Source organism: Capricornis sumatraensis, chromosome 13 (assembly GCF_032405125.1).
Source record: "Capricornis sumatraensis isolate serow.1 chromosome 13, serow.2, whole genome shotgun sequence".
Lineage (NCBI taxonomy): Eukaryota > Metazoa > Chordata > Mammalia > Artiodactyla > Bovidae > Capricornis > Capricornis sumatraensis.
In genome coordinates this window covers 55,111,981-55,124,215 of record NC_091081.1, presented here as the reverse complement: position 1 = coordinate 55,124,215, position 12,235 = coordinate 55,111,981, and the positions used below count along the sequence as shown (strand labels likewise).

Here is a 12,235-nt window from a genome sequence, read left to right as displayed (position 1 = left end):
AAGTTGCTCAGTTGTGTCCAACTCTGCAACTCCATGGACTAGCCCCTGAGGCTCCTCTGTCCATGGCGATTCTCCAGGCAAGAATACTGGAGTGGGTTGCCATGCTCTCCTCCAGGGGATCTTCCCGACCCAGGGATCAAACTCAGGTCTCCTGCATTGCAGGCAGACTCTTTGTTGTCTGAGCTACCAGGGTAATCCTGAGAATTTTTATATATACTTCTAATTTTTTTACATGTTTCATATATACATATATATGTACACACATAATATATCAATTTTAAAAATAAAATACCTTATAATTTAAGTCACTTTTTTATTAGAGTAGAGAACACTTAATGATTAAATTTACTACAAAGTCATTTAAAAAATAAAGCAATAAAGCTAGTGTTCTGGGACAACCTAGAGGGATAGGGTGGGGAGGGGGGGCTCAGAATGGGGGGACAGTATGCCTATGGCCAATTCATGCTGATGAATGGCAAAAACCACCCCAATACTGTAAAGTAATTATCCTCCAATTAAAATAATTAAAAAAATAAAGCAATGGAGAATTTTAGTGTAATTTTTAAATGAAATGTATGACACAAACAATATATGTAAATTTAAAGGGCAAATTTGTAGAGGTGTACTTTTTATGAACAGATCCAGAGGCAACTAAAATAATAGTTTATTATGAATTTTCTTTTTGTAAGGTTTACTAATAATGCATAGAGGAGCTTTATTTATATGAAAAGTCATGAAATAGATAATAAGCAAGTTGCTGATATTTTTATATGCTGCTGCTGCTGCTTCTGCTAAGTTGCTTCAGTTGTGTCCGACTCTGTGTGACCCCACAGACGGCAGCCCACCAGGCTCCGCCATCCCTGGGATTCTCCAGGCAAGAATACCTGAGTGGGTTTCCATTTCCTTCTCCAATACATGAAAATGAAAAGTAAATGTGAAGTTGCTCAGTCGTGTCCGACTCTTCACAACCCCATGGACTGAAGCCTACCAGGCTCCTCTGTCTGTGGGATTTTCCAGGCAAGAGTACTGGAGTGGGTTGCCATATGCTAAGGAGCAGCAAAAACATAATCATATCTATACTTCATGGCAAGTAATAAAAAAATTGGTGATGATTCAAAAATGATTTTATACTATGTTCTTCTCTGTGTTCTTAAAACTTCATGCCGCAGATTCTGAATTCACCACAGTCAAGAGTGGAACTGTCTCTTCAGGTTTATAGAAGGGGTTATTGGAAGATATAAAATGAGGTCATTCAGTGAATAACACAGCTCTAGAATTGGAGAGCCATAAATAGTCACAACTACTGTCAGCATCTCTACAAAGGAGCCAACAGGTGAGAATACCCCAGGCAGCTCACTAGACAGTTTCATGTGTTAGATCCTTTAATTCCCATAGAAAATTAGAATGCTTTATGTAAATGAAACTGAATCTCAGTGAGCTCAAATGTCTTGCCCAGAGTCACACTGGTAGAAAATATAGATCCTAGATGATATGCTTGAACTGGAGAGTTTCTTGAGCACCTTATGATTTTACACAGATGCCATAAACCCAGTGTTTAAAGGTGCTTCTGAGCCTGTTGGAAATTTTGCTGAAAAAACGTGACAATTTACAGGTGATATTAATAGCTGTTGACTATTCCAGAGAGTGGGTTGTGTTTGATTCAACAAATTGTTGTGTTTAAATGACAAAACGTTGGCCCTCATCTTCCAAACCTGTGAGGAGAAAGACCCATTTCTTCTTGAAGTGGGGGACCCTAGCAGGTCACTGGTATTTATAGCAGAGATGTAACAGGCACAATATTACCAGTGGCTTCTGTAAAGCTTCAGGTCCTGGGACCCAACTCAATGGCTAGAAGAATCCCTTCCTATATAATGAAGTCAGCAGAAGTGAATTGTTAAGCTGGTATCATAACCTGCTCTTCCTGAGGATTATCGCAGTAGGTGAAGTTGATTATGGCAGTGTCCAGCTCTAAGCTGATCTAACAAGGATGCTCCGTCCATTTGACTCTCCACAATGAGATCTCTCTAGCATGTTACCACTAAAATTTTATGCAATACCAAAAGAAATAGTTGAGAATTTCAAGACAAGGGTAGGAATGTACTAATATGAATAAAGTCCTACAATAGCTGATTTTGTGGAAGTAAAATACAGAAATGGCATTCTATGAGTAGTCTTCAGCTGATGGTTAATCACTGAACAGTTACAAATGCTAGTGTGTAAGAATACTGGCAGTATATTTCACCTATTGTGAAACACAAGAATGTAAAGTTTACATACGAAAGCATAACAGATTAAAACCTACTGACAGATACTAATGAAATAATATGGGCAGATCAATGTATTTCAAGAAAATGATTAGAATTGAGATAAACAATACGGATAAACAGGGCCTAATTTTCAAATTCTTCTTTCCTGTCATAGACAAAAATTTACTTAAGTCTTTATCCATGTGTAAACAAAAATATGTGTATCATTTGAAAAACAATGATACTTGAACAACACAGCAATTTTGAGAGGATTTAATCTATTGGTACAAAGGAAATGTATTAGAATATTCAGACTCTGTGTATAGGCTGGGTATCTATTTTACATGTATTACAGGTAATTTCCTACTCGCCAATCCCCACTCAAGAACTCATCAGCTACTTTGAGGAGCAATGCATCAATTCTGTCAGGGGCATCAATAGTTCACAACTTACGCTGACAGTTCTTTGCATCAACTGCGTCTCCAAAATATCCATCAGCACAGAGCTCACAGTACCGGCCTGTTGTACCTGGCTTACATATCAGACAGGAGCCAGACAAGCTGTCACAGCTGCCAGGAATGGAGAAGTCAAGGTTGTCATTGCATTGGCATGGCTGACACGATCCTCCAGGTACAGCAGGTTGTCCAAAATAGCCTTCCGCACACCTAAGGTGAAAAATTTCATCAGTGAGTATTTGGGAGGAACCCATGAAACCCACTGGGGGCAATGTTTATGTATTTATTTTATTCTATTTCTCTCCCAGGATATGTTTTCCCTTTAAGTGCTCCTTTTCTCAAATGCAAGGTGATTAAAAGAATGTTATCTGTTACTGCAGTGTAGATACAAGATGAAATCCTGCCAGCTTCACTAGTAATTAGATTTCAGCCAGAGGGGGGGAAAAAAAAAACACCTCGTCACTGACAGTGAAGATGAGACCAAAGCATAATAAGAAATCTGCTGCTGGCACTCCGGAGGGATCCAGGTACACGTTGGAAAGCCTTTGTAGTACAACACATCGTATGTATCTACTCCAATTGGTTGTTTTCTGTACAAATATGTAAGGTTCACATTTTTTGTTGTTGTTGCAGCAAGAGTTTGTTATGAGGAAACAGGCTCACAAGGAAGTACAGTAGTAAAGAATTCAGAATGTATTAAATAGAAAATCGAAAGAGTCTCATTATTTGTGTGGGGGCCGTATCTCTGCATAGGCTTTTATATATTTGCATATCCATACAGAAACAGATTTCCATTGAAGAGTCTTTACCAAGGAGAAGCAGGCATGCTGCATATTATGGTAAAATGCCATAACGTGAGGCTTAATTGTCCCCACATCTCTCATTAGCAAACTCTAGTTCTTTTTTTTTTTTTAAGGACTAAATACTACTTTACATATTTATTGGAAAAATAAAAATTCATTTATTTAGGAGGCATGGGAGAAATTGTTTTAAATTTTGTATCAGATTTCCCTTTAACCATATGTTTTGTTTTAAAATGTTACTTAATGTTACAAATGCACAGATACACCTTTATGGGAAGCACCTATTTGTAATCTACTCTGTCTTCTCTTTCAGTTACATTTGCTCATGTTGCATATTAAACTTTACTTGCCAAAGGAGACCTGAAACAGTGCCTCTGAACTTTTATGGTCAAGCTAGCTCTGTTATCTGTGCCATCTTAGCAAAACAGAAAGTCCTTTACAGCAAGGGTCAAAATTGAAGGGGAATAAAAACAACGTGGGAAAATATATTTCAATAATACACTGTGTTTATGCTCACTTACTTACAGATATAAAAGTCACTGTGTACAGAAAAATCCTCTCTACTATAGAAACAGAAATGGTTTAAATCCAGCACATCATATAAGGACACTTTAATAATATGATTGTGGGAGAAAGTTATTAATTTTGTAAGTAAGCTACATTGATTAGTCAAAGTTTTCTAGAAAATTTACAGGTGCCATAATAAGCTTGTAGAATTAAACATTTATCATACATTTTAATAAGATTACTAGTTTTAACAAAATATTTTATGAATTGTGAAAGTCATGATATAAATATTGCTTGGAAGAATACTGCCACCTCCAAATACAATTGCTTATTAATTCTTTATTGTAAAATTGAACTAATATTTCAGTGCATAAAATCCACCACCCCCCCAATCCCTTAAGGAGTGGTATTCAGTAAAGATAACAAGAAAATCCTTTTAAATTTTAACCCAATTCTTGCCTTACTTGATATTCAGAGCTCATGATCACATCCACATATATTCACATCTCATTTTGTTTACCATTAAGAGAGTGACTTTGCTCCACTAGAATAGCAATACACAATGATCATTATCACAGACAACAGAACCCCATTATTTTCAGCTCACTTTTTTGACCTGCTGCCCTCAGGAGAGATGGCATTATATAACAAGGTCTGGAAATTTTTTTAAACAGACACCAATTAATCAGTCTGAAATTCTCCCACAATAATAATTTTAAAAACCAACTCAATCCACAAGAAAATAACTACAATTAAATAGAATCACTGAAGAAACATCTGTCTTTTTGTTGTAGGATATGTAAGGAGACTTACTGAACATACGTGATACATCATTTCATATGCCACTTCACTGAAAGTGAGCATTCAGATTATATTACACGCGTGTGTGTGTGTGTGCATTTTCATACATAGAATAGTATTCTTATGAGATTTACAGAAATGTTTCAACAGAAATTAAAAAGTAGAGCCAGTGTCATCAGCATTTAGCTCACTTTTTTTCCCTCCATGTTCTTTTTAATTCCTCTTGATGCTCTGACAGTCATCCTTTTTTGACCATCAAAACACTGTCTCCTTGATTTTCTGTATTTTCTCCTCTTGTCCAGACAATAAAAGCCTAGAATCTCAGCAAAGTGCCATGATGAATACCCAGTTCCTTCACCCTTGGTTCTCTTCTTTTACTTTTGTTTAAAACATTCCCTAGTCAGAGGAAGGCAGTAATATCTCAAAGTATGAGTACTCTGGCCCCAAGCAGAAGTTTCTGAAAACTGTAACTAGCGTCTTATAGGTGACAGACTATCAGTTCACATTTTGTCATATTTTGTTTTGCCATCCTCTTGGTCACGATTTTTCTCCATTCCCTCAATTCAAGCAGCAAGGCCACCTGGGCTGCATGACTGAGTAAAGGGATCTGACGGGAAGGAAAGCAGAAATATTGGAATCTTTCGGACTTTGGCTTTTAAAATCACCATTTCTATGAATGTGGCAACTCTTTTCTGCAATGTAGGCCCAAACAGGAAAGGGATGGATTAGAAAGGTGAATGGAGGAGAAATGATGAGAGCAGGAATGTTGGTGGGTCCCAGTGTAGAAAGTACACAGCAGTATGCGTCCTGTGCTCCCACAGGTGATAGGAAAGTAGTGGAGAGAGTTACTGGACTTGGGGGGAGAGGCAATCAGGTGGGCAGTAAACAGAAGGAGGTCAGCAGAGATGTGCTTAGATGAATTACTCAGGACAGACTGACCCCAATATATGTCCGTTGCCCCAAATGCAGTCTCTCTCTCTCGCTTGCTCACTCACACACACACACACACACACACACACACACACAAGCATTCAAGCCTCTTGGTACTAAGTAAGCCTGTTAGACTTTGGTTCTAACCAAAGCTAGAGGTGGAAAGTAGGAGAGAAGAGAAGAAAAACGTTAAAACAAATTTTTAACATTTGAACATAAGTGACACATAACATTGGGTTTAAGTTTAAAGGATACTTGACTAAGATTATATGTCCAAGCTCTCACAGCTCTTACTAATAAAGAATTTGATCTCAAAGTAGAACTGAAACTGAGATAAAAATATAAAGTTATAATTCCCATCTATCTGAGCTATAGTCTGAGATGCATTCTAGCTATATCATAAAACTAGGGGATTTATGGTCACCTAAGATTAGAAAATGCTGAGTTAAACAAACTGAAGAGATGTTTTTCACTCCAGGACTGGTCAGAACTTTTGACAAGCTAATAGATGCTTCCCAGACTTCCATGATCATAGAACTCTATTCCAAGAACAAGAAGCTTGTGAAACACAGCTTCAGTTTTTCAACGCTGATTTCGTGTAAATGATGTGCATAACTGATTACTCTAATCACTCCCAGAATAGTTTTGATTACAAAATTTTCAGTGCAACCCACATCTCTTTCCTTCCCTGACCCTTATTCTCTCTCACATCTACTTCAGCTGGCACATCTGCCAAAATGTTTCTAATATTTTGGATCTCCCAGGCGGCTCAGAGCTAAAGAATCCACCTGTCACTACAGGAGAAGCAGGAGACACAGGTTTGATCTTTAAGTCCTCTGGGTCAGGAAGATCCCCTGGAGTAGGAATTGGCAACCCACTCTAGTATTCTCACCACAAAAAATCCCATGGACAGAGGAGCTTGGTGGGCTACAGTCCATGGGTCAGAAAGAGTCGGACATGACTGAGCATGCAATGCACACAAATATACTTTTTGGCTCATACAGAGGAACGATAGACTAAATATTCCTGGAAAGCCCTAATCCAAATTTTGGCTAGAAAAATTTCACATATTTCATATAATAATAGTTTAAGACTATATTTGAAAAACTTGAGTTAAAGGCAAGATATGCCATATGATAAGCTGTCTATGCATGTTTCTCTCTTCTTTTGAATCAAAGTAATAGAATTTAGAAAGGAAATCATCCTTTCTTTCAAGCATCTCTTTCCTAGGTAAATTTTATTATTCAGACTAGAATGTTCTCCAGAATACATTCAACTATTCTTACTCACATTAAAAATGTGAGCTGCTTGAGGGCAAGGATGGTAGGATACATCTTCTTATAGCCTATGTTTAGTTTAGCCCTGTGCTCAGCACATAATAGCTGATAAACAAATGTTTATTAAATAAAATGTAGGAGTTTAAATTGTAGGTGGCTCAGAAACCACTAACATGTAGAAAATACATATTATGGAGCAGAGCAGTACAAATACATCAGAGACTAAGCTCACCTAGATTAGTGGATTAAATGGCCTTGTGTGACAGCACAGCTGTCATTTTCCAGTTGCTAAAAAAAAGACAAAAAAACAAAAAAGGTTGCCTGTAGTGAGCCAGAGGGGTTAGGCATTTGATGTAAATCTGTCCAGGCAATGGTATGCTCTGCTGTTACAGTAAGTAATATGCATGTGCCCCCCCTTTAAAAAAAAAAAAAAGCACAATCAAAGACTTCCAGTTTCTCGATTAAAACTGAATCCTCTTTATTTCAGCTCTGTTCCTCCATTACGAATTTACAAACGCTGCCATACTCGCAAACAGTACTTGTTGCTGCTCAGAGCCATTGGCACTTTGTTCACAGACTGCTAGCTGCTGGCTGAATTCTCTCTGGGTGATTGGCCCTTGCTTCACTAACTTTATGCAATCTGGTTGAAACAGACCTGATGGCTGCCAAGAGGACAGGAAAGGATAGGCAGAAACAGCCTTCTGTGGTGTTTACCTTGGTGATGCTGGGTGAAAGCAGGTCATTTCCTCTACCCCTCCCTCTACTTCCACCCTTGCCTAATCTCTAATAATGGCAGCAAAAGGGACTGTTTTCAATGCTACAACCAGAGAGTTGTGCTGGTCAACAATATCATGGGAGAACTTTGTTCCATTTTCAGTGAACCTGAAATACAGAAGAACCTTTTCCTTGGAAAGATTTTAGGAGAAAAAATAATCATTCAAGTTACATAAAATAATATCCTGGATCCAATGCAAAACAACCTAGTAAAATTAACAGGAATTAAAATATTGACTTAGAAACAATTAGATGGTCATATAAATCATGATAATATATTACATTTGGTTTCAATTTTCAAATATATTTAAGGTGAATTATGGACCACTTGCTGAACTATGAACTACACACTTAAACTACATTTTAAGGACAAAAAGCTAATTATGAAAAATAAATGTTGCCAATGTAGACAGCAAGATAAATCTTAAAGTGCATGACTTTCCACTTGAGCGATACTTTCTAGAAAGATTGCAGGTTAATGCTTAACCTTTAAGATTAAAACATTAATCAAACATTCTCTGAGTGAATGGAGATTTATGGAGCAATTTCTAGAGAATAAATAAACTATAAGAATATAATGCATTTGTTTGACAAGTGTGGTAAGAAACTTTATTTCAACTCACCAAGTGTGGTAGCTTTTCTAGGGCAGTGCAAAAGATTATGATGCCTGTGGTTTTATAACTCCCAAGGTGGAAATCACAGTGAAAGACAGTTGAGTACGTGCTTACCTCTCACAGCGTTGTCCTGAGTACCCAACAGGGCATTCATCACAGATCAAGCCAAGACTTTGGTCCAAATGGCATGTCGGGCTAAAGCTATGTTGATGTCATTGGAGAACAACAAGGACAAGGAAGAAACATACACAAAGTCATTAGTAGAATATTTTCATTTCTCTTCTTTCAATATCGCTGTGACAAAAGGGTACAGGGTAGTCATTCTCATCTCACAGATGGAGATTAGGGTCTGGGAAGTCAAGGATGAAATGATATACCTATTTCTGCAGATGTGAATACAGTCCAGTGGAAAAGTGTTCCTGAAACATGTTAGTAATTAATATTTGACTGTTCTGCATCCCCAAACATCAGGAACAAATGGGATCCTACAGCTGCTCTTGAGGGATTCCTCAGGCCTGGTAAAACATAGTCTCACATGTTTTCTCTCCACCCAAATCCTGATGAATTTGAAGCAGCCCAAAGGAACCTGTTATAGATCTTGGAAAACTCAGAATGTGGTCATGGAAGCAGCGGTGGTGGGGGGGCTCCTCTGCCCAGTACTGCTGTCATGGGGTGGCTGGGTGCGTGCGTGTGTGTGCGTTCAGGCCACTGCCCATGTGTACTCGTGGGTCAGCTGTTTACACAGATGGAACTCTTGGAAAAGCTTTCAGATAAGATCAAGCATATTCTGCCTAAATTTCTAACAACTCCAAACAAACAAAAACCATGTTGCCATTTCATATTTCTTCTATGTTCCAAAGTTTGCCTCTCTGCATGTATTTCTATTTGGGGTCTGAAATAACAGAGTTGAATACCAAGTCAGGAATCAGCAGAGTGATTATGTGCTAGCTTTAGCCTTCACCAACATGCTCAACTCTGGCCATACTTCTTTGTCTTGTGAGAGACACTTTTCACGCATAGACCCTTATCTCAAGAGTGACACAATGGCTCTCTGAAGAGCCATCAACTGTTTTGAATTCTGTGAGTTCTGCTACTTAACCATTTTAAAAGGCTATGCCCCCAATTAATCTTTCTCCCATCATGCTTTCCCTAAGTAGATTTATTTTCCATTATATATGACAGGACAATTCAGTGGAATCTTGCTTGATGGTTAAATGAATTAAAGAAAGAATAACAAATTTAACTGCAAGTTTTGAATTCACTTTACTCTTGACAGTTTCATGACTTTTAAATACTTTTTTAACTTTTGTGCAGATCAGATCATGGGTACTATTTTTTAATATTATCCCTGTGGCTTAACTCATGGTAGTCCTGTAAAGATTTAATTATTTATTTTTAATTGAACTATACTTGATTTAAAATATTGTTTTAATTTTGGGTATACAGCAAAATGACTCAGTTATATGTATATATCTTTCAGATTATTCTCTACTATAGGTTATAAGAAGATATTGAAGAGTTTCCTGTGTTACACAGTAAGTCCTTGTTGCCTATTTTATGTATAGTAGTTTGTGTCTGTTAATCCCATATTACTAATTTATCCCTCACTTTATCTACTCACTTTCCCTTTTGTTAACTATAAATTTGTTTTTTACATCTGCTTTTATTCTATATATACATTCACTTGTATTTTTTTGGATTCCACATGTAAGTGATATAATACTTGTCTTTCTCTGTCTGATTTACGTCATTTAGTATGATAGTCTCTAGGTCTATCTATTGTGCTGAAAATGGCAATATTTCATTCTTTTTGTAGCTGAGAAATATATATATATATATATATATATACATATTTACACACACATGCACCATGTGTGTGAGTATGCATGCTCAGTTGTGTTTGACTCTTTGCAACCCTAAGGACTGCAGTCTGTCAGGCTTCTCTGTTTATGGAATTTTCCAGGGAAGAATACTGGAAAGTGTCGCTGTTTCCTACTCCAGGGGATCTTTCCAACCCAGAGATTGAACCCATGTCTCCTGCACTGGCAGGCGGATTCTTTACCACTGAGCCACCTGGGAAGCCCCCACATCTTAAACCAATTGTCTGTTGATGTGCACTTGGGTCGTTTCTATGTCTTGGCTATTTCACATAGTGCTGCTATAACACTGGGGTACATGTATCTTTTCAAATTAAGAGTTTTTGTTTTTTTTTCTGGATATATGTCCAAGAGTAGAATTGCTGGATCATACAGCAGCTCTATTTTCAGTTTTTAAAGGAACCTCCATACTATTTTCTGTAGTGGATGTACCAATTTAGATTCCCACCAGCAGTGTAAGAAGATTCCCCCTTTTCTCTAAACCTTCTCCAGCATTTATTATTTGTAGACTTTTTGATGATAGTCATTCTGACCAGTGTGAAGCAATAACTCACTGTGGTTTTGCTTTTCATTTCTCTAACAATTAGCAATGAACATCTTTTCAGGTGCCTACTGGTCACCTGTATGTCTTCTTCAGATAAATGTCTATTTAGACCTCCCCATTTTTTGATTAAAGATTTAATAATTCTTATTTGTTGATAGTGGCAAGCTATTAGAACCAAGTAGTTTTATCATTACAAAAAAAACCCACAGACGTATAGTCACAGATGTAGAAAATAAACTGCTGGTTACCAGGGTGTAAGGGGGGGATAAATTGGAAGATTAGGGTTACATATACATACTACTGTATATAAATTCTACAGCATGGATCTATGTGTACTTAGCTGTGTCCGACTCTTTGTGGGCCCATGAACTATAGCCTGCCAGACTCCTCTGTCCATGGAATTTTCCAGGCAAGACTACTGGAATGGATTGCCATGCTCTTCTCCAGAGGATCTTCCTGAATCAGGGATAGAACCTGTATCTCTTGCATGTGGCACTAGAGCTACCTGGGAATAAGAACCTACTGTAGAGCACAGGGAATTCTATTCAGTACTCTGTAAGGGCCTACATGGGAAAGAAATCTTAAAAAACAGAGTGGATATATTAATATGCATAACTGATTCACTTTGCTGTACAACCAAAACTAACACAACAGTGTAAATCAACTACACCCCAACAAAAATTAATATTATTTTTTTCAATTCAGTGAAGCATTTTACATGAATCTATTGAGGTAAGTGGGGAAAAATCTGGTCCAATACATCCTGAGTATACAAATCTTACTCAAATTAAAGATGTCACATTAAGGTGGCTGCTACAAGCAGAAGAACAAGCCATCCTCAGCCTGCGATCTCTGAGAGGAGACTCATCTTTCAGAGTGCAGCCTGTGGGAGCACACCAAGGGGGAGCACGCCAAGGGGGAGCACACCAAGGGGAGCACGCCAAGGGGGATTTTCCTGGCAAGAATATGACTGCATTGAAGAGAAGAGGCACATGTTAAAATGGAAAGAAACATTTTTTTAACTCCTCACTCCGTGATTTACTATTGTTTTCAGACATAAAGGAGGACTGGATTTTGACAAACCTCTAGAATGCATGTATGCCTTCTTTTAAAACTGGCATTATTTAATTGCCTTGTCATCCACAGAGAAAGTAATTCTTAACTAAAAAAACCCCTAGGTTTCCCACCCATGTGGGACTATGATGATTGAAAGGAAACCATGCTTTCCTGTCCAAAGATGGTAAAGGAATAGGACAGGGAGACCACTTTCTCCCCCACAAATTCATCAAACGATCATTTGAATGCTGAACAACTTCCACCAAACAACTCCTGAATGCTGGCGGAGGACACCAGGCACCCAGAAAGGAAGCCCATTCTCTTTGAAAAGATGTAGGACAAAATATAAAG

General features: G+C 37.8%; 1 protein-coding gene across 1 annotated transcript in view; it reads right to left on the bottom strand.

Moving 5' to 3' along the window:
- LAMA2 (laminin subunit alpha 2) overlaps positions 1-12,235 on the bottom strand; it is a 674,179-nt gene that overhangs the window by 254,736 nt on the left and 407,208 nt on the right. The window contains exons 18-19 of the mRNA XM_068984950.1: positions 8,522-8,608; positions 2,700-2,911 (exon numbers count right to left, since the gene is read on the bottom strand). Coding sequence (XP_068841051.1) covers positions 2,700-2,911; positions 8,522-8,608 — 299 coding nt within the window. The remainder of the gene's footprint in view (positions 1-2,699; positions 2,912-8,521; positions 8,609-12,235) is intronic.